At 34.4% G+C, this 22,218-nt stretch overlaps 1 protein-coding gene across 4 annotated transcripts in view; it reads right to left on the bottom strand.

The window, feature by feature from the left end:
- The window catches only part of RANBP17 (RAN binding protein 17), a 310,647-nt gene that overhangs the window by 218,059 nt on the left and 70,370 nt on the right, over nt 1-22,218 (bottom strand). For all 4 annotated transcript variants that reach the window (XR_008664360.1, XM_055325097.1, XM_055325099.1 and 1 more), the window contains exon 14: nt 18,488-18,623. Coding sequence is in view for 3 of the 4 variants with exons in the window: in XM_055325097.1 (XP_055181072.1) it covers nt 18,488-18,623 (136 nt within the window). In the remaining variant the exon portion in view is untranslated. The remainder of the gene's footprint in view (nt 1-18,487; nt 18,624-22,218) is intronic.

Raw genomic sequence — 22,218 nt, 5'->3', positions numbered from 1 at the left:
CAGGACTATTGTAAGCAAATCTAGATGTATAGTCACCCTATTTATAAATTACTATGCTGCCTTTACTCTCTCCACTTAAAAACCTTCTCAATGCCTCAAGAACCTTCCTGAAAAGCAATCTGGAAACTTTTAGGAATTAACTGGATTCAAGAGGCTAAAGGAGAGAGAAAAAAGTGGGGGAAGAGGGGACCAACATGAGAGCGCACTCCTAACCATATGGTACCCATATCTAGGTAGCTATTACAACTCATCTTATTTTTTACTTACTTAGTTACATCATTTCAAATTCTTTGGTACTGCTACATACCTTCTTTAGAAAAGGCAATTCCTTTCTAGGAAAATTCATTCATACATTAATTGGAATGCTTTCCTTTTGCCATTTGGCATATGCTAGGTGTTTGGAAAGAAAGCAAGTTTGTAAGGTTGTGTGTTTATGTGTGTGTGTGTGTTGTAGTGGGCACTGTGGTGACGGAAAAAAGAAAGGTACAGATTATTTTAGAGGATGAAATCCCCCTGGTGGTGACTGACTGGACAAAGCTTCCAAATACGTTCTACGTGCCAGCATTACAGAAACCAAAACCAGACAAAAATACTACAGAAAAAGGCAACTATAGACTAATATCTCTGATGAACACTGATGTAAAAAACCTCAACAAAGTATTAACAAACAATATTCAATAAAGCATTAAAAGAATCATTCACCACAGTCAAGTAGGATTTATTCCAGGGATGCAAGGATGGTTCAATATTTGCAAATCAATCAACAGGATACACACCAAAACAAAAGATAAAAACAAATGATCATTTCAATAGATGCAGGAAAAGCATTTGACAAAATACATCTGTTCATGATAAAAACTCTCAAAAAGTGAGTTTAGAGAGAACATACCTCAACACAATAAAGACCATATATGAAAAACCCACAGCTAACAGCATATTCAATGGTGGACATTTTAAGCTTTTCCTCTGAGATCAGATATAAAGACACAGATGTCCACTCTTGCCACTTTTATTCAACATAGTACTGGAAGTCTCAGGCACAACAATCAGACAAGAAAAAGAAGAGGTATCCATATTGATAAAGAAGGAGTTGAGCTGTTACTACTTGTAGATGATATACTGTATATAAAAAATCCTAAAGAGTCCACCAAAAAGCTACTAAAAGTAATAAATGAGTGCAGTAAAATTTTCAGATACAAATTAATACTCAGAAATTGACAGCATTTCTATACACTAATAATGAAGTAGCAAAAAGAGAAATTTAAAAAGCAGTTCCATTCACAATTTCACCAAAAAGAATAAAATACCTAGGAATAAACTTAACCAAGAAGGTGAAAAGAACTGTACTCTGAAAACTATAAAACACTGATGAAAAAACTTGAAGATGATATACACAAATGGTAAGATATCCCATGTTCATGGATCAGTAGAATTAATATTATTAAAATGTCATTGCTACCCAAAGCAATCTACAGATTCAATGCCATCACTATCAAAACACTAACAGCATAGAACTAGAACAAATATTGCTAAAAATTTGTATGGAACTACAAAAGAACCTAAATAACCAAAGCAATCCTGAGAAAGAAAAACAAGGATGTTAAAACCAAGAGTGAAGAAAGAGCAAATTTTAACTTTGCCTATTTCAAATTTAAAAATTTTTTTTTTAATTTTATTTATTTATTCATGACACACACACACACACACACACACACAGAGGCAGAGACACAGGTAGAGAGAGAAGCAGGCTCCATCCAAGGTGCCCCAGGTGGGACTTGATCCTGGGTCTCCAGGATCACGCCCGGGGCTAAAGGCGGTGCTATACTGCTGGGCCACCCGGGTTGCCCCAAATTTTAAATTCTAAGAGGAAAAAGAAACTTGCTTTCTCTTCAATTTTTGGTGCCCTAGCCTAGGAGGCCAAAATTCAGACAAGTTCTATTAATACTATGGCTTATCAGTGCCACTGACTATATAGATCCTTTGGAGGAGGGCACAGGATATGATGAGCACTGGGTGTTACATAAGACTGATGAATCACTGAACTTTACCTTTGAATTTAAATTAAAAAAAAAAAAAGCTCCTGCGGATCTATTTTTAAAGGAAAATACATTCCAAGATCTAAGCAACCACATTTTAACTAACATTTGGTATTTGCTTATTAGTGAGATTCTGTAACCAACCAAAGCAAAACTGATGTTTATGATAAGGTTGGCTCAATAAAGGGATTTAGGAACAAAATTCAAAACTTCCAGGGGCTCCTGCGTGGCTTAGTTGGTTAAGCATCTGCCTTCAGCTCAGGTCATGATCCCAGGATCCTGGGATGGAGCTCTGTATGGGGTCCCTACTCAGCAGTGGAGTTTGCCTCTCTCTCCCCCTCACCCTCCTCCCCTGCTCCTATGTTCCCTCTTTCACTCACTCTCTCAAATAAATAAATAAAATCTTAAAAAAAAAAAAACAAAAAACTTCCAGTCTTTAGTAAATATTCAGAAGCCAAAATATGTGTGTGTGTGTGTATGTTTTAAAAGGGTTCTTCCATTTCTACTTTTAGTTGGATTAAAAATTAAAATTGACTTTTCCTAATAAATGAATGGATATCATATTTTAAAATGTAACATTTAAAACAGGTTCAATTAATAAGCTGAAGCAATGTCTAATTGTGGTAAATAGTGGCATCTATTTTTATAATGAGATCAAAGGAAGCTGGTAATATTTACTACAGAACTGGTGTAATACAAAAATAAAAAATACAGAGACCCCTGGGTGGCTCAGTGGTTGATCGTCTGCCTTTGGCTCAGGGCGTGATCCCGGAGTCCTGGGACTGAGTCCCACATTGGGCTCCCTCGATGGAGCCTGCTTCTCCCTCTGCCTATCTCTGCCTCTCGCTCTCTCTCCATGTCTCTCATGAATAAATAAATAAAATATTAAAAAACAAAAACAAAACAAAATACAGCAAAAATTCTTATATAACCTAAGGCTCTATTACAAAGAATTATCTTTTAAATTTTTCCCTAATATTTTACATGGGTGATCTATTTATATATACAGTTAAACTATCAGCTATATTTTAATTAGTACTAACTTTTGGTATTCGCTTATTAGTGAGATTTTATTCCAAGAGCATGCTGCATTACTGTAAATTATACTGTCACTGAATTCCAGAATATTTATGTATCTCAGAAACAACTCACATAATTTGACAACAAACTGGTCAGTTTGTAGATGCCTAAATTTGCTCTATCCTCCTGCCTAGACTTCTGTTGCTCTAGATATAAGGTAGGCTTCATATTTCTGTCATGTATTTATTTCCTTTCCCAGACTTCTCACTCTTAAAAATCGCTTTCATCAACCATGTATTCATTAATTCAATAAACATCTAATGAGAATTTACTAATGTTAGGCTCTGTAATGGTCACCGGAGATACTGCAAACCCTAGCTATAGTGATCTATTTGGATTTCTTCCAATGTGGAACATTTGAGGCTTTACTCCTGCCTCCTAGAAGAGGTATCTTGCTTTCCTTCCTTTCCATGATTTTCCTGGATTCCATTCAAGAATTCCCTCTGCCAGAAGACTTCTCTGATTCTCAATATCTGGACTAGTACCCCGTCCTCTGTGCTCTTATAACACCTTACGCTTACCATTATCACTACATGTATGATACTGTAATTTCCAAATTAATTCATATTTCTATTAAAATTATATATACACATCATTTGAAAATCAAATAGTAATAATGAAAAGCTACCATACTCCTTTTCACTTCTGATTTAAATAGTAAAACCACTTTCAACATTTTTAGCTATTTTAGTATTTTCATGTATTCTTCTAACATGCTAATAACAGCTATTTCTCTTTACTTTTGAACTTTAGACATTATCTTTGGACTCCCCTAACATATATGACAATGTACCTATTATTCACAAATAAGCTTCATAGTACTATGACTGGATTTCCTTTCTTGTACAAACATTTAGTTGGATTCACATTTGCCGAAGTTTTCTATGTATAATGAATCCACGTACGTAAAATCCCTTAATTCCTCTCAATATGATCCAACATATCAGGCAATTTATCAGTTTCTTTAAAAGAAAAGAAAAAGAAGGAAAACAATAGGAGAGGAGGGGAGGAGAAGGGAGGGGAGGGGAGGGGAGGGGAAGGGAGGAGAGGGAGGGGAGGGGAGGGGAGGGGAGGGGAGGGGAGGGGAGGGGAGGGGAGGGGAGGGGAGGGGAGGGGAGAGGAGAGGAGAGGAGAGGAGAGGAGAGGAGAGGAGAGGAGAGGAGAGGAGAGGAGAGGAGAGGAGAGGAGAGGAGAGGAGAGGAGAGGAGAGGAGAGGAAAGAAAACCCGTATGTGCTCTCTATGCCGGAGGCACAGTTATCATATTAGAGTTTCCTTTTGCCATCAAGCTGGAACTTTCCTTTACCTCTCTCCTGTGTTAGATTCCCTGACTCTCAGATCCCATGTCTTCCTTCCTCTTCCTGGATTTACTCTCTTAATTTGGTGGAACACAGCCCACCAGCAGCTTCCTGGTAAAGGACATAGGGGAAGTAAAGTTTGAGGCTTTGTCTGTCTGAAAATGTCTTTTTGGTTTTTTTTTTTTTAAAGATTTTTATTTATTTATTCATGAAAGACACAGAGAGAGAATGAGAAAGAGAGGCAGAGACACAGGCAGAGAAAGAAGCAGGCTTCATGCAGGGAGCCCGACGTGGGACTCAATCTCAGGACTCAAGGATTATGCCCTGGGCCAAAGGCAGGCGCTAAACCACTGAGCCACCCAGGGATCGATCCCCCTGAAAATGTCTTTATTCTACCTTCATACCTGTTTAACTTTGGATATAAAACTTCAAGCTGGAACTCATTTTCCAAAAAAAATGTGAAGGTATTGTTTCACTGTCTTCCATTTTTAATGTTGCAACGGAGAAGGACAATATAATTTTCATTCCTCCTTTGAATGTGACCTATTTCTTCTCTCTGGAAGCTTTTAGGATCTTCTCTTTTACCATCCCTGACAGTTTCAGTTTCCAATGATGTGCCTGAATATGGATCTTCTTTCACTTACTTTGTTGGACTCCTGCACTGTCCTTTTCAATATGGAATCTCTTACATTACAAAAAATTTTCTAGTACTCATTCATATTCTCTCATTAGCACTCTTCTTAATCCATTGTTGGGCTTCTTAGATTGTCTGATTTTCTTATTTTTTTCTTCTATTGTCTATTTTTATTTTAACTCTCTGGATATGTGCTACTTTGTCTTCCAAATGGTCTACTAAGATTTAATTTATGCCATCATGTCTTAAATTTCAAAGAGTTCTTTCTTCTCTGAATTATCCTCTTTATGGAATCTTGTTTCATGGTTGCAATATTATTTTGTTTTGCTCCAATTTCTTATTTTCTGTTTGCCTTTCTGATTTCCATTTAAGAGGCTTTCTTCAAAAAAGCTGGCAGTTGTAAACTATCTGTTCACTTCTTAGAATGAGTCACTTGAGACTCTTTGTTCACAATAGGTTTATTATCCAGTAAACTTCACTGTAGGTTCATGAAATAAGCTGATTTTTAAATCGGGACCTCACATACTTGTATTTTATAGGACTCTCTTATATGTTTCTTATTCCTAAAAGCATTTTACCAATCTCCTGCTTTGGGGTTTCAAGCCCAGCTAACAGTGTTAGGATATCAAGAACTGGGAAGTGTCTGGGAGGACTTTCAGTCCAGTGTTTCATTTCCTTTGCATCCCAGGCTGTCCAAACTTCCATGAAAACAAAACAAAACAAAACAAAACAAAAAAAACAACAACAAACATTCCTGTGTCCTGCAAGAAATGGGGAGGAGTCTCTAGCTGTGCTGGAATGGGTGGGAGCCATCAGAATTAAACTAATCCAAATACGCATTTCAAATCAGTTCTCCTATTTTCAGCCACACTCCAAACCCTAGTCTTCAAAGTACCTAGTGCCTGATTATTAGCCTTCTCTACTGCAAGCATGTGAGTTGTATTTGGCTTAATATACCTGCAATTCATCAGGTATATTAAGCCAAATACAACTTATATATCTGGTTGCCAGTTCCAAAGTATTTCACAGTCTAGCATCTCTCCCATTTTTTTCCTTATAAGTATATTGTTGTTGTTTTTAACTCCTTTACTGTCATTATAGTAGGTTTTGAAAGTGAGGAGGAGGATAAATGTGAATATTCAATTTGCTGTGTTTAAGTACAGTCACTATAATTGTTTTATAGATTAAAAATTCCAAATATAGTAAAAGGAATAAAATATAACAACAAATACTCTTGCAAACCCAACACACAAAGAAATAAAACATAGATACACAGAAGGTCTTTTGTATCTTCTTCTCTAATCCCCTGCTTTTCCTCAACCAGAAATGACTATCATCCTGAATTCAGCTTTTAAACAATCTCACGTACATCTTTATATTTTTACTATATAAAGAATTCATGAACATATATTATTAACATATTGATAGAGGGACTATCATATTATATATGTCCTTCAACAACTTTTTTCATACAACAACACAGATGCTTTTTTGGATTTAGCCAAAAATGAATATATCTTAGACCATTCTTTTCATTGTTGTACAGAATCCCATTGTACAACTATACAAAAATCTATTTATCCATTCCCCTACCAATTGGCAGGTTTCCTTTTATTTTTGCAATTACACACCAGGCTTCTATAAATAATCTTTTGTTAAAAAAAATCGAATTTAGGTGTAACATACATAAAGTACACAAATCAGAATTATGACCTAGGTAAATTTCTATTTATGTATACACTGATAGAACTTCTATCAAGATAAAAGTATTTCTAGCTCCTCAGAAAGCAACTCTGCTCATTTCTGTGGTGAATATACTATATCTCCCCAAAGGTTACCACCATTCAGATTTCTATCACCATAAATTAGTTTTAACTATCATTAAATTGTTAATAGAATCAAAAAGTACACACACTTTATGTCTCTTTTCATTCACCATCATGACAAATTAATATAAATTCATTCAAATTTTTGCATATGGCATGTTTTTTCCCCTTTTCTTTTACAGCTGTGGAGTATTCATATTGCATAACTATACACTAATTTATCCATTCAGCTGTTGACGGACATGGGTTTCCATTTCTTAGATGTTATAAATGAAGCTATGAACATTCTTGTACATGTCACTTGGTGGATACATAAACTTATTTATCTAACTGTGAAACTGATGAATTATGGGGTAGGCTATGTTCACCTTTAGCAGATACCACCAAAGAGTTTCCCAAAATGACTACATCAGTTTACACTCCCACCAGTAATGTATGATAGTTCATGTACTCCACTATCATCATCAAGGCCTGATTTTATCCATCTTTTTCATTTTTAGCCATTATGGCTGGTGTGTAACAGTATTCACTTGAGTTTTAATATTTCTCTGATAATTAGCAATGTTAAGTATCTTCTTGTGATTATTGGCCATTTAAATATGATCTTTTGATAAGTTAAATCTTTCCCCATTTTAAAGGTGAGCTTTTTTTTGTAATAGCTGAGACACTCACCTACTATAAAATTCACACATTTAAAGTGTACAATTCAATGCTTTTTAGTATATTCGCAGATTTTTGCAACTATCCTCACAATCAATTTTAGAATATTTTCAACACCGTAAAAAGAAAACTTTACTAGGAAACCAATAATTTCTTTTGTTTCTACAGATTTGCCTATCCTGGAAATTCCATATCAACAAAATTACATGGTATTTGTTCTTTGGTGCCAGGCCTCCTTCACTTGGCTTAATATTTTCAATAATCACCTATGTTGTACCAAGTATTAACATTTCATTCCTTTTTATTACTGAATAAAAATTAGTCAATGTTTCATTTGGGGATATACTACTTTTATCTACTCAGCTGATGGGCATACTACTTCATGGTATTAGGAATAATGCTTCTGTGAACAGTTGTGTAAAATTTTTATGTGGGTGCATTTCTCTTGGGTGCATACATAGGACTAGAATTATTGGATCATATAGTAACTGTCTGTTTAAATTTTTGAAGAACTTACAGGTGCTTTCCAAACTGGTTGTACCATTTTTACATACTTACCTCTACTATATTAAGGTCCAATTTCTCCACAGCCTCACCATTATTATTATTATCTGTCTTTACAATTATATTCATCCTAGGGGTTGTGAAGTGGTATCTCATTGTAATAATGACATGAATTTTCCTGAATTACAGTGATTTAATTGTTCATGAATTATAGTGATGTTAAACATCTTTTCATGTGCCTGTTAGCCATTTATGTGTCTTCCTTGGAGAAATGTGTATTCAAAGCCTTTGTCCATTTCTAAATTGGAATATTTATCTTTTTATTATAGAGTTGTAAGAGCTCTTTATAAATTTTGATGCAAGTCCCTTTTCATATAAATGATCTGCATATATTTCCTACCATTCTGTGGGTTGTGTTTTCATTTTCTTGATGGTGTCATTTAAAGCACAAAAGTTTTTAATTTTGATGAAGTTCAATTTATCTCTTTTTGTCTTTGGCTGCTTGTGCTTTCATTGTTTTATCTAAGAAATCATTACCCAATCCAAAGTCATGAAGATTTACTTATATGTTTTTTTCTAAGAGTTTCATAGTTTTAACTCTTACATTTAAATCTGGTTCATTTTTATTTAATTTTTGTGTGTGGTGGGAGATAGGGTTCCAACCCCATTCTTTTGCATGTGGATATCCACTTGTCCCAGCATCATTTGTTGAAAAGATTACTTTTTCATCACTGGCTTGTCTTGGCATCCTTGTCAAAAATAAACTGCAAATGTGGACTCCCACATTTTACCTGGACTCCCAATTCTATTTGGCTGATCTTTATGTATATTCTTATGACAGAACTACACTGACTTGACTATTGTTGTTTTATAGTAAGTTGTGAAATTGGGAAGGGAGTGTTCATCTTTTTCAAGATTGTTTTGGCTATTCTTGATCCTCTGAATTCCCTTATGAATTTTAGGATAAGCTTGCCAAATCCTGCAAGCTTAGACAGCTTAGATTTTGATAAAGATTGTGCTGAAGCTATAGATCAATTTGTGGAATACTGCTATCTCAATAGTCTTTAAGATTTATTTATGGGATCCCTGGGTGGCGCAGCGGTTTAGCACCTGCCTTTGGCCCAGAGCACGATCCTGGAGACCCGGAATCAAATCCCACGTCGGGATCCCGGTGCATGGAGCCTGCTTCTCCCTCTGCCTATGTCTCTGCCTCTCTCTCTCTCTGTGTGTGACTATCATAAATAAATTTTAAAAATTTTTAAAAAATAAGATTTATGTATTTATTTTAGAGTGAAAGTGGGAGCAAGAGGAAGAGCAAAGGCAGAGAAAGAGAAGCAGACTCCCTGCTAACATAGGGCATAATCTCACAACCCTGAGACCAAGATCTCGACCAAAATCAAGAGTCCGATGCTCAACCAACTGAGCCATCATGTGCCCCAACAGCAAGTCTTCTGATTCATGACAATGGGATATCTTTCCAGTTCTTAGATTTTCTTTTATTTATTCCAACAATGATTTGTAGTTTCCAGTTTATAAATTTTGTACTTCTTTTGTTAAATTTATTCTTAAGTATTTAAGTCTTTTTGATGCTTTGCAAATGAAATGTTTTGTTCATTTCATTCACAGGTTTACTGCAAGCGTATAGAAACTCAAATGATTTTTTTTATACTGATCATCTATTCTACAAACTTAACAATTTCTAAAATTAGTTCTAATAGTACTTTAGGTGATTCTTAAGATTTTCCATATTTGGGATGCCTGGGTGGCTCAGCCGTTGAGCGTCTGCCTTTGGCTCCTAGTGTGATCCCAGAGTCCCGGGATCGAGTCCCACATCCATCTTCTTGCATGGAACCTGCTTCTCCCTCTATGTCTCTGCCTCCATGTGTGTGTCTGTCTGTCATGAATAAATAAAATCTTTAAAAACAAAAAAATATTTTCTATATTCAAGGTCATGCCATCTGTGAACTTCCTTTCTTCCAATCTGGGTGCCTTTTAATTTTTAGTTCAATTTCCCTAACCAGAACCTCTAGTAAAATGTTTGATATAAGTAAAGAGAGTATCTTTGTCTTGCTCTTAATCACAGAGGAAAGTACTTAGAAGTCATTAGATTCAGTTAGCCTGTATTTTTTTTTTTTTAGGTTTTCTTTTGCATCTATATTCATAAGATAAATTGGTGAGTATATGTTTTTGTACTTTTATGGTGTTGGTATCAGGGTAAAGTGGCCTCACAGAATGAGTTGGGAAGTGTCCCCTAATCTTCCACATTTTTTAAGCATTTAAAGAACTGGTATTTATTCTTTGAGCATCCGGTAGAAATCACTAGGGTATCCATTGGGCCTGGGCTCTCTGTAGGTAATCTGATGACTAATTCAGTCTCTTTAGTTGTCATACTTTTATCAGATTTCTTTATTCTCTTGAATAAGTTTCAGGGTTTATATTTTTTTGGGAAATTTGTCCATTCCATCTAAGTTATCTAACTGGCATTCTAATGTTCATAATATTCCATTACAGTCATTTTTATTTCTGTAATGTCAAGAGTAATGTCCTCTCTTTCATTCCTGTTTTTTTTTTTTTTAAGATTTTATTTATTTATTCATGAGAATACACAGAGAGGAGAGAGAGAGGCAGAGACATATGCAGAGGGAGAAGCAGGCTTCATGCAGGGAGCCTGACGTGGGACTCAATCCCGGGTCTCCAGGTTTATACCCTGGGCTGCAGGTGGCGCTAAACCGCTGAGCCACCGGGGCTGCCCCATTCCTGTTTTTAGTACTCTCTTTTTAGTCAATATAGCTAAAGATATGTCAATTTCACTTTTTTTTTTTAAAGAACCAAGTTTGGATTTCATTGACTTTTGCTATTGCTTTCAAATTTCTATTTCATTAATTTTTACTCTAATCTTCATTATATCCTTCCTTGTGTTGCTTTAGGTTTAGCTTCTTCTCATTTTTCCAGTGTGTTAAGGGGGAAGGTATCTATTTATCTAAGATATCTCTTCATTTTTAAAGTAAGTATTTATAGCTATAAAATAACCCCAAATACTGCTTTAGCTAAATTTTGTAAGTTTTGGTATGTTGTGTCATTTTCTTTCCCTGAAAGTGTTTCCTAATTTCCTTTCTAATTTCTTCTTTGACTCACTGGTTATTTAGAAGTGGGTTGTTTAATCTCCACATACTTAAGAGTTACCCATATTTCTTTCTGTTGCATTATCTATGCATTCCATAGTGATTAGAGAACATATTTTGTACTATTTCAATTCTTTTAAGCTTATCAAATCTTGTTTTATGAATGAACATATGGTCTATTCTGGGTAATGTTCTGTGCATACTTGATAGGAATGCGTATTTGGTGGGGGCAATGGGGTGGCTCAGTCAGTTAAGCATCTGCCTTCAGCTTAGGTCATGATCCCAGGGTCTCGATCAAGCCCTCACACGGGGCTCTCTGCTCAGCAGGGAACCTACTTCTTCCTCTTCCTCTGCCTGCCACTGCCCCTACTTATGCTGTCAAATAAATCAATCAATCAATAAAATCTCTTTAAAAATGCATATTCTGCTGTTGTTGGGTGTGGTGTTCTATAGACGTCTATGGTCTAGTAGGTTTACAGTGTTGTTCAAGTCTACAACTTCCTTACAGACCTTCTGCCTAGTTGTTCTATCCATTATTAAAATTACATCATTAAAGTCTTCAACTATTATTGTTATTTCTGTCAGCTTCTGTTTCATATATTTTGGGCTTCTGTTGTTAGGTACATATATGTTTATAATTGCTATATTTCCTCAAGGGTTGACACTTTTAACATTATAAAATGTTCCTGTCTATCCTTAGTGGCATTTTTTGTTTTAAAGTCTACTTTGCTTGGTATTAGTATAGTCACTCCAGCTTTTTAATGGTTGCTGTCTATGTGATATATCTTTTGCCACCCTTTTATTTTCAATCTATTTGTATCCTTGAATTTAAAATGTGTGTTCTATAGATAGATAGCATGTACAACAGTAATTTTTTAAAAATCCAGTCTAATACTCTCTATTCATTGGGTTGCATAATCCATTCTAAATTTAATGTTATTGATATTGTGAGATCTATGTCTGCCGTTTTTGTCATTTTTTTCCTCTAGCCTCCCTCTATTGCTTTTACATTAAATGAATATTTTTTAGTGTAACATTTTAATAACCTTAACTTAACTTTTTAAAAGATTTTATTTATTTATTCACGAGAGACAAACACACAGAGCCAGAGACATAGGCAGAGGGAGAAGGCTCCCTGGCAGGGAGCCTGATGTGGGACTCAATCCCAGGACCCCACGATCACGACCCAAGCCAAAGGCAGATGCTCAACCACTGAGCCAGCTAGGCACCCCCTACTATATACTTTTTAGTTACTTTCTGGAGAATTTCCCAGGTCTCATCATATACATCTTATCAGAATCTATCTCAAATTTATATTACTTTATTCCAAAGGATAAAGAAATGTTATTCCTATATAACTCTATTCCTTTTCTCCTTTTTTGTAATATTATTATCATATGATAAAATATACTACATTTTTATATATTACAAATCAACAATAAATCATAATTATTTTTAAATTTCATTTTATATCTTTTAATAAAGTTGAGAGAAAGAGCAAAAATGTATGTCTAAAGTGTTTGTTAAAAAAATAAAGTGTTTAAAAATAAATAAATAAATCAATAAAGTGTTTGTTATATCAACATTCTTATTTATCATTTTTGGTTCTTTTTTATTGGTTCTTGTGCATTTGAGTTGCTACCTTGTGCCATTTTCTTAGCCCGCAACTTTCTTCCCATCTATCTTCTTTGTGCTATTATTGGCAAATATATTACACATTATATATGTTATATGCCATCAATATAGTGTGTAAAATATGTAATTAATTGCTTTTTAAATCAGTTAAGAGAAAAAGTACTATATTTTATAACTGCTTACTTACCTTCACTAGTGTTCTTTGTTTTCATGTGGATTTATCTGAAGTCACTTGCTTTCAGCCTCAAGTGTTTCCTTTCCTTGTTTCTTACAGGGCTCTAAAAGCAATGAATTCTGTTTTTTGTTTGCCAATGTCTTTAAAATTCCAAGGTGGATATGGAATTCTTGGTTACTAGTTCAGCACTTTGACTATATCATCCAACTATCTCCTGACCCCTACTGTTTCTAAAGACTAGTCAGCTGTTAATCTTGTGTCTCTTTGCATGTATTAAGTAGTTCTTCTTTTTCCTTTATTTTTTTTTAAGTTTTTATTCAACACTTCCATAAATTACCCAGTGGTCATCACAAGTGTCCTCCTCAATCCCCATCACCATTTCACCCATCCCCCCCAACCACCTCCCTTCTGGTAACTGTGATAAATATTTTTTTCTCTTGTTGCTATCAAAATCTTCTCTTTGTCTTTCAATATTTTTACTCTGATGTGTTTTTTTTCTTAAAGATTTTATTTATTTATTCATGAGAGACACAGAGAGAGAGAGAGAGAGAGAGAGAGAGAGAGAGAGAGAGAGAGGCAGAGACATAGGTGGAGGGAGAAGTAGGCTCCATGCAGGGAGCCCGATGTGGGACTCGATCCCGGGACCCCAGGATCATGCCCTGAACCGAAGGCATGCACCAAACTGCTGAGCCACTCAGGTATCCCCTATGATGTGTTTTTAATGTGGAGCTTTTTTGTATGTCTTTGATGTGTAATGTTTCTCATCAAATGTGTAAGTTTTAAGCCATTATTACTTTATCTATTTTTTAAAGATTTGAGAGTTCACATGAGGTGGGGAGGCACAGACAGAGAAGAGAGAAACTCAAGCCGACTCCCTACTGAATATGAAGCCCATCTTGGGGCTTGATCTCAGGACCCTGAGATCCCTATCTGAGCTGAAATCAGACACTTAAGACACCATCCTCAAGTTTGTTAATATACTGTTTAAATATATACTGTTTAGGCCCTCTAATGAACTTTTCATTTTCAATTATTATACTTTTCAACTACAGAATTTCTATTTTTTCTATTTTTAATAATTTCTCTTATTGAAGTTCTCTATTTGATGACATATTATCTTACTTAACAAAACTTAACAATATTGAGTCTTCCAATTAATAGATCTATAGATATATGGTATGTATCTATTTATGTAGGCTTCATTTACTTTCTTTCATTGATGTTTTATTAGTGTTCTCAGCTTGCCCAAGAGTATATACATTTTCAACTTTCCAAGATACTGCTAAATTACTTTCTAAAAACATTTTCCTAGTTTCTACTAACAGTGTATAGGAGGGTTTGTTATTTTACTTCCTCACAAATATATGATTTCATCAGACTTTTAAGCTACCTCCAGCTAATAGGTATGATACGGTATCTCACTATAGCTTTAATTTGCATTTTCCTAAGTCCATGAAAGGATGAACATTTTTTCATGTTGACTGGAAACTGATTTTCTCTTCTGTAAATTGTTTATTCATATCTTTGGCCCATTTTTCTACTAGGCTGCTTTTCTCTTATTGATTCATAGAGATTGTTTACATAACTGGATATTGATTCTCTTTAAGTTACATGTATTAGGTCTTACTCTATCTCTAGCTTGTCTTTTTATTTCATTGTGTATTTTGAGCTCAGACATTTTTATTTTTAATATAGATAGAATTAATCAACCTTTGGGTTCATAATTTGGGCTTTTTATGCCTTAAAAAATATCCTTCTTATCCTTAAATCATAATCTGCTTTTCACACTAAGAGTCTACTGACTTACATAGATTTGATTTTTGTATGCTGTGAATAATCCAAATTTTTACAGTTATAACCAAAAGTCCAGCATCCTTTATTGTAATAGTCTGCCTTTTCCTTATTTACATGCCATTTCAACATGTAAGTGAGGTAAATTTTATAAGTTTTTTGTAAAGATCATTTATTTATTTATTTATTGAGACACAGCGAGCGAGAGAGAGAGAGAGAGAGAGAGAGAGGTGCAGAGACACAGGCAGAGGGAGAAGCAGGCTCCATGCAGAGAAGCCTGACGTGGGACTCGATCCAGGGTCTCCAGGATCACGCCCTAGGCTGCAGGCAGCGCTAAATTGCTGCGCCACTGGGGCTGCCCTATAAGTTTTTATTTGCTGATCTTCTTTAATTAAAAACTTAGTAGAGAGACAGACCATCCTATGGGTCATTGTATTCCTGGTCTTAATATACAGTAGTTACTTATTAATGTTCATTGGATAGTAAAAATAAATTGGCAAGAGGGAAAGAAGTGTAGCACACACAAAACATGTCATAGAGTAGAATGCAGTGTCAAAAAAAAAAAAAGGTTGCAAAGGTAGGCAAAATCTGACCATAATAAGGTGTCTATTTTATACATACCGACAAATCAATAAGAATTTTAAGCAGAGAAATTCTGCAAATTTTAAAGTCTAACAAAAGCAAGTATTAAGACAACAAACAGCACTATTCAAACAACTACAAACTATCCAAACACTTGGGGGGGGGGCAACTTGATAATATCTGATCAAGCTGAAAATATGTAGTCTACAGCCCAGCAATTCCACTCTCAGTATTTAGCTTCAAGATATTCATACATATGCATAAGGAAAAAGGTATTATTAGAATGTTTACTGTAGAATTTTCTGTAATCTTTAAAACTGGAAACAATCTAACATATATTGACAGAAAAATGAGTATGTAGGCACAGTAATATATAGTAATACCATTCAATAATTAAAATAAATTATAAATATATGTATTACCATGCATAAATCTCAAAAACAATGTTGATCAAAAACAGCAAGCTCCTGCATACTAATTTTCTATAAAGTTAACAGTACTATTTTTTTGTTCATAATTACATAGGAATGCGGGAATTGAACAAAATCATGCATGAAAATGACACTAAATTTAGGATGACGGTTACTCTGGGGGTAATATATAAGAACAGAATCAGAGCAAGAACAGACCATTAACTTTTTTTTTTTTAAAGATTTATTCATTTATTTATGATAGACATAGAGAAAGAAGAGAGAGAGGCAGAGACACAGGAGGAGGGAGAAGCAGGCTCCATGCCTGGAGCCTGACGTGGGACTCGATCCCAGGACTCCAGGATCGCGCCCTGGATCAAAGGCAGGCGCTAAACCGCTGAGCCACCCAGGGATCCCCTAACTTTTCATTTAAAAATATACAGAAGCAAATAGGGCAAGGCATTCAGATCTGACAAAGCTGGACGGTGGGTACATGAGTGTTCATTACATTATTCTCTCTGGTTTTCTACTGAGGGAAAGATTACTTTGGAGGCAGTATGAAAATGGACCAGAGTGGGGAAAAGGCAAAAAAGGAAACAAAGAGGACAGTCAGAAGACTTTTGAAATCCAGTGTGAAATGACAATCAGTAATAATGAGGATAAAAACTGAGGACCTGAGAAAAAAGTGAAACTGAAAGATAGTAAGAAAATCAGCAAAATTAGGTGACAGATTAGATATAAGAACAAAGTGGAAATTTTGGGTTCACAGTCAGTCATTTTTCCTCAAAACTGGAAAACAGGTGGAATGGGTTTCAGGATGTGTTTAAGACCTACTGAGATTGAAGGGCCTATTCAATATCACAGTGAAAGATCCAACAGGAGACAATACAGAAAAGTGATTAGCATCACAGGCTCTGTTATCATAGGTGTCCTGGGTTCAAATTCAGATTCAACCACTTAAACACATTAATTAACCATTCTAGACCTCAGTTTCCAAATCTGTAAAAAGGGGTGGGCAGGTGTCAATAAAAACAACCATTCGCACAGGGCTTTGTGAGATGAAATTAGATATCTGTCAAGTGTGAAGTCTTTGACACAGACTACTTCTTTAATAAATGTCTACAGCTACCATTTATGATGCTTCTTTCTCATTTATAGCATACACTTCTATTCTATACATTACTTAAGATTCCTCTATGATTCCACCTGGGTTCCTGAAGCACTTATTATGCATACATAACTTCAAGATGCTTAGCAACACATCTTATTTAAACTTGCTTAATAATTTCACTAAAGTCAGCATCATTTTCCAACTCAAGAACATACCCTTTATCACATGAATGTATTATGTATGAGATTTATTCTCCACCTTCAAGTAACTCATCTGGGACTTTTTTAAAAATTTTTTAACATTTTATTTATTTATTCATGAGCGACAGAGAGAGAGAGAGAGACAGAGACACAGGCAGAGGGAGAAGCAGGCGGAGCCCTATGTGGGACTTGATCCCAGCACTCTGGGATCACGCCCTGGGCTGAAGGCAGCCGCTCAACCACTGATCCATCCAGGGATCCCCTCATCTGGTATTTTAAAAGAGGCACCCTTGTATAAGTTTCATACCATATAATTTTTGTCTGATTCTAATTTGTCTTACTATCAAACGTTTATTTCTAGTTATTCCTTTTTCTCCCTAATGGCCTCATTCAATGGCAGCTAAATTCTAAGAAAATTTTATTGAAGTTAATCCTAAATGACAACATATCACAATATATTTGACAAAGGAAGCATCAAGCTATATCACTTTCTTAAAAAGCAAAGAAAATAAACGTGAAATATACTAAAGGATAATACTAACAAAATCAAACAAAAGTTTTTCCACTATTATATGACTATAACAAACAGAGAATCATAAATGTACTAAAGGTTACACTAGATTTCCCATAGGAAAAAAAGCTCTGTTCAATATAAAAAGCTTATTCTAAATATTCCCAATAAGAAATCCTTCAACATTGCTAATAGAATCTATAAATCCACAGGAGATAAGTCTATCCTTAGGACTTAACAGAGAAGGCTTGGAAAGAGTTACTATTTCAGAAGAAGAAGAAAACTTCATAGATCTTACTCCATGTCACAGTATTACTAAATATCCAGTTAGGGTTCACATAAACGACCTCAATAATCCCTCATCATGCCTTAAGATCAATTCATCTAAATTTGCTGATGCTAAACTTTCAATTATCATACTATGAGTGTCCTCTACATTAAGGTGATTTAACTGTGGCCTCTCAAAAACATGTCTAGTGCTCCTGGTCCTCATCAGTTTTGTAAAAATGCCGAGCAATGAGAGAAAAATATACTGGAAATAACATAAATAAGTGCATGCCCCTAAAGTCTCAGAACTACTAAAAGAGTAATAAACCTCTTGTCTTAAACCTTGAGATAAACATAATAAGGTAAAATCTATTAAAGTGTTTAAAGTAATCTTAATTATTTGACTAACCACATAAAAAATATTCACTAACTCTGCCAATCATTCTTCAAAGAAAATGGTAAATCTAGGTAAAAAACAAGCAAATTAATCTCACATTGCCTTCAATACCAATTAGTCAATTGACTTCTACCTCTTAGGTAGAAATTACATAAATGTATCATTCAGTTTAGAACTGTTAGATGTGAACATCTTTCTTCATTTTTTGGTAACATTTTTAAAAAATCTAGTAAATCTAGTAAAAACCTACCTTTGAGGTTCTTTGAAGTTGATCACCAACATATGTTTTACGAAACTGATCCAAAAACCACAGAATTGCAAGCTCTATTTTCTCATTAGAACACTGAGGCAATCCGGTATCCATTAAAGATATAAGCTGAAAAACTCTTTTCGTGAAGGAGAAAAAAAAAGCTTCAGTGACAGTTCTTATAGAAACAACATTAAAACATTTATTGTCAACTTAATGTAATATATAATCACTTTAAAAAGTGGAAAAATACAAAAGCTCATAAAAAATATTTTTAAAACCATGTGAAATCCTACTACTAAGAGATACTACAATTTGGTCTAATTCCTTTTAGTCTTTTTCTTAAAACATACACATACACATATATACATAGAAACCTACAAGGACATACACTTACTATTTCACTAAAAAATTATATATAAATGCATAAGGCATATACATATATCGTATGCATATATATATGTAAATCCCTAATTTTATACTATATATATACATAGATATAAATATTTGTATCTATATAAAATTTACCTTTTAATAAAAGAAAAATGATACTGAACATGTAGCTCTATATTTTACCTTTTCATTAAACCTATAATTTTTATATAATTATCTATTTGGGGGTCACATGATTCAAAACATTTTTAAAAAATCAAGAGGTCCACCAATCAAGTTATTAGCATTTTTTCAATGAATAATAAAAATTTCACCTGGAAAAACTTACAAGATAATCTTAATAAGATCAAGTATTTTTAATACAAGTATACAACTATTATTACCAGATAATCATAAGTGAACTGAAGGTTAAGTCATATTTCCTAGAGAAAAAAAATTAATTCAATATAATGAAAAGCTTGGTCTAGAACTTTCAAGAGAAATCCTTGTATTACCTATCTATTTTCATTAAAAATTTCCAGTGGATGGCTGACAAGTGTCTGGTGTTAACAAAATCAGCTTATTATAATCATCTTTTAAAAGCCAAAAGGCAGAGGTCGTTGAGGAATAGCACTTTTTTCTCCCTTTTCTAACTATACACAAAGGCAGCTATGTCTACCCTGACCTGCACACTTCCTTCCATGCATGTACATAGGAACATACACACATACTGTTAATAGTTTATATGTTCTTCCAGAGATTTTTTTAAATGTACATGCAGTCAAATGCAACTATATATTCTCCTTCCAACTCCTTTAAACATATGGAATATACTATAGTTACAATTCCAAATCCAGCCTTTTCCATTTAACTATCTTACAGATCTTTCCATGTCAGCCATCAAGAGCTTCCTCATTCTCTCTTGCAGCTGTTTAACATTTTATTATATGAATATACCATAATATTTTCAAATACTCTCTACAAATGGGCATTGTTTATAATTTTTTTGCTGTTGCAAAAATGCTGGAATTATCCATCATGTACACATCATTTCACACATACATTACAATATACACTACTAAAAGTAAAACCACTAGTTTAAAGAATTTTATTTTTTCATAATCTTGATAGCTATTCTTAAATTGCTCTCCATAGTAATTGAAACAATTTATACGTCTATGAGTGTAGTGTCTATATATGCTCAGATAATTCAGATGACATGAAACTATAAAATTCATTGAATCTGAAAAATGACATCCAGTGCACTTTTATTTTGTATTTCACTCATGTATGTGAGGTTAAAATTTTTCCATGTTTTTAAGCCATATATATGTCTTTGTCTGTTACCTGTTTGTCCATATACTTTGCTAATTCTATTAGGCTTTTTATTGTTGATTTCTACAAATTCTTTACATATTAGAAAACTGAGTCCTTTGCCTGTGATTCAGCTTTAATATTTTTCCATGGTTTTAATTTGTCTCCTGACTTTTTTTTTTATGCCATGCAGAAGTTTTTGTTATACTAAATTTTCATTAATTTTTAAAGATTTATTGATTTATTTTAGAGACAGAGAGCATGAGTTTGTGTGTGTGTGTGTGTGGGGGGGTGGTACAGAGAGAGGGAATTTTCAAGCAGACTTCCCATTAAGTGCAGAGCCAGACTCAGGGCTCAATCCCACCACCCATGAGATCATGACCTGAGCCAAAACCAAGAGTCCAACACTTAACTGACAGCCACCCAGGTGCCCCTTTCATCAATTTTTAAACAGATTTTGCATAGTAACAAGGTCTTACCTAAATCTGAGGTATTTTTGTTTTTCTTTTTTTTTTTTTTTTACATTTACCTTTTTGATACATTTGAACTTATCTTGAACATGTCTTGTGAGATATGGATCAACATTTTTTCCAAATGGCTACTCATGTGCTTCAACACCACTTCTTTCTTGTATAGTCTATCTTTTGCTCACTATTTCAATTATACCCCTTATCATATACACTCAATTATATCCCTTATCATATACAAATATATCCCTTGTCATATACCCTTATGCATTCAGATTGTTCTTTTTTTCCTAAGATGTGTTTGTTCTGCAATTTTGAGAGGAGTGATAAAGCTTTTAGTCTGTGTATTTTTGAATTAGCAGATTACTGGGAGTAATTTTTAGTTAAAAAAATAGATATATACATCAAACTGTGTCTAGATCCAGGTGATTTTTCAAGTGACTTAAACAGACATATCTTGTTTCTTAATTCTTTCCTAAGTGAGACTTCCCTTTTCCTACTCTAGCTCTTTGTTGATTCTATGTACTTGCTCCTTCATTTTTATTTCCTTTTTACAGCATACCAAAATCCTAGGAAGAGGGAAAACCAGAAGACAGTTTGTTGGTATGTCTTTACAACTCAAGTTAAACTGGCGATTTGCATCTGCCTAAGAGGAAATGGGATCCCAGCAGGAAAGCAGGAAGGAGTTCCCAGCACATCATCCATTGTCAAAGAAGTTTTGGTAGTTGTAAAAGAAGTTCAGCTGCAACAGTCTAATGTCCAAATAACCACCACGGCCTAAACAATATGGATATTTATTTCTCTCTGTGGCAAATATCCAAGGCAGTGCTCCAGGACTAGCTAGTGCTCCACAGTGTATCAGAGACTCAAGTGCCTTTCATCTTGTTACACTTGCCTCCATTCATTCACACAATCACTTTTTGGTCTACGATGGCTATTTTAGCTCCACCCTTATGTCCATATGTCTTGCACATACCACATCTGCTTACATCCATTTGCCTAGAGCACAATCACTTAGCCACATCTAGCTGCAAGAGTCTAGTAAATCTTTAATCAGGTGGCCACATGCCTGGCAAAAAGAATCAGGTATTCTATTACTTCAGAAGAAGGGAGGAATAAACACTGTACAGCTAGTAGTCTCTGCCACAGTGCCATTCAAAGATTTGTGGCCACTTTGAAAAGTACTTAAGACCAAAGCTTGTACTGCATATATAATATTCACTTTCAGTTTTAATTTATTGTCCGGCAGCTATTTTTTTCTTAATAATGTTAAATTATTTTTGGTAAAGAGCACAGAGGGAATAAAAAGACAAATGTATCATTAAATAATGTTAATCCAAGTATAATCACCATTTCAAAATTCATTTCAAATTCAAAGAAATGAATTTCGGATACTCACTTGTTTGTATCTCTCTACCTACCCAAATAAATAAGTATTCATGCAGTCAATAAATATATGAGGGCCTACTATATGGTATATGTGCATTAGAAGTTCAGAACATAATAGTGAACAAGCCCTCCAGATATCTATAGTCTATACAGGGAAAGACATATAACAAATGATTAAGATAAAGAATGACA

This window comes from Nyctereutes procyonoides, unplaced genomic scaffold (assembly GCF_905146905.1).
Source record: "Nyctereutes procyonoides isolate TBG_1078 unplaced genomic scaffold, NYPRO_anot_genome, whole genome shotgun sequence".
In the NCBI taxonomy this organism is placed as follows: domain Eukaryota; kingdom Metazoa; phylum Chordata; class Mammalia; order Carnivora; family Canidae; genus Nyctereutes; species Nyctereutes procyonoides.
This window is presented reverse-complemented; position numbering and strand designations above follow the sequence as displayed.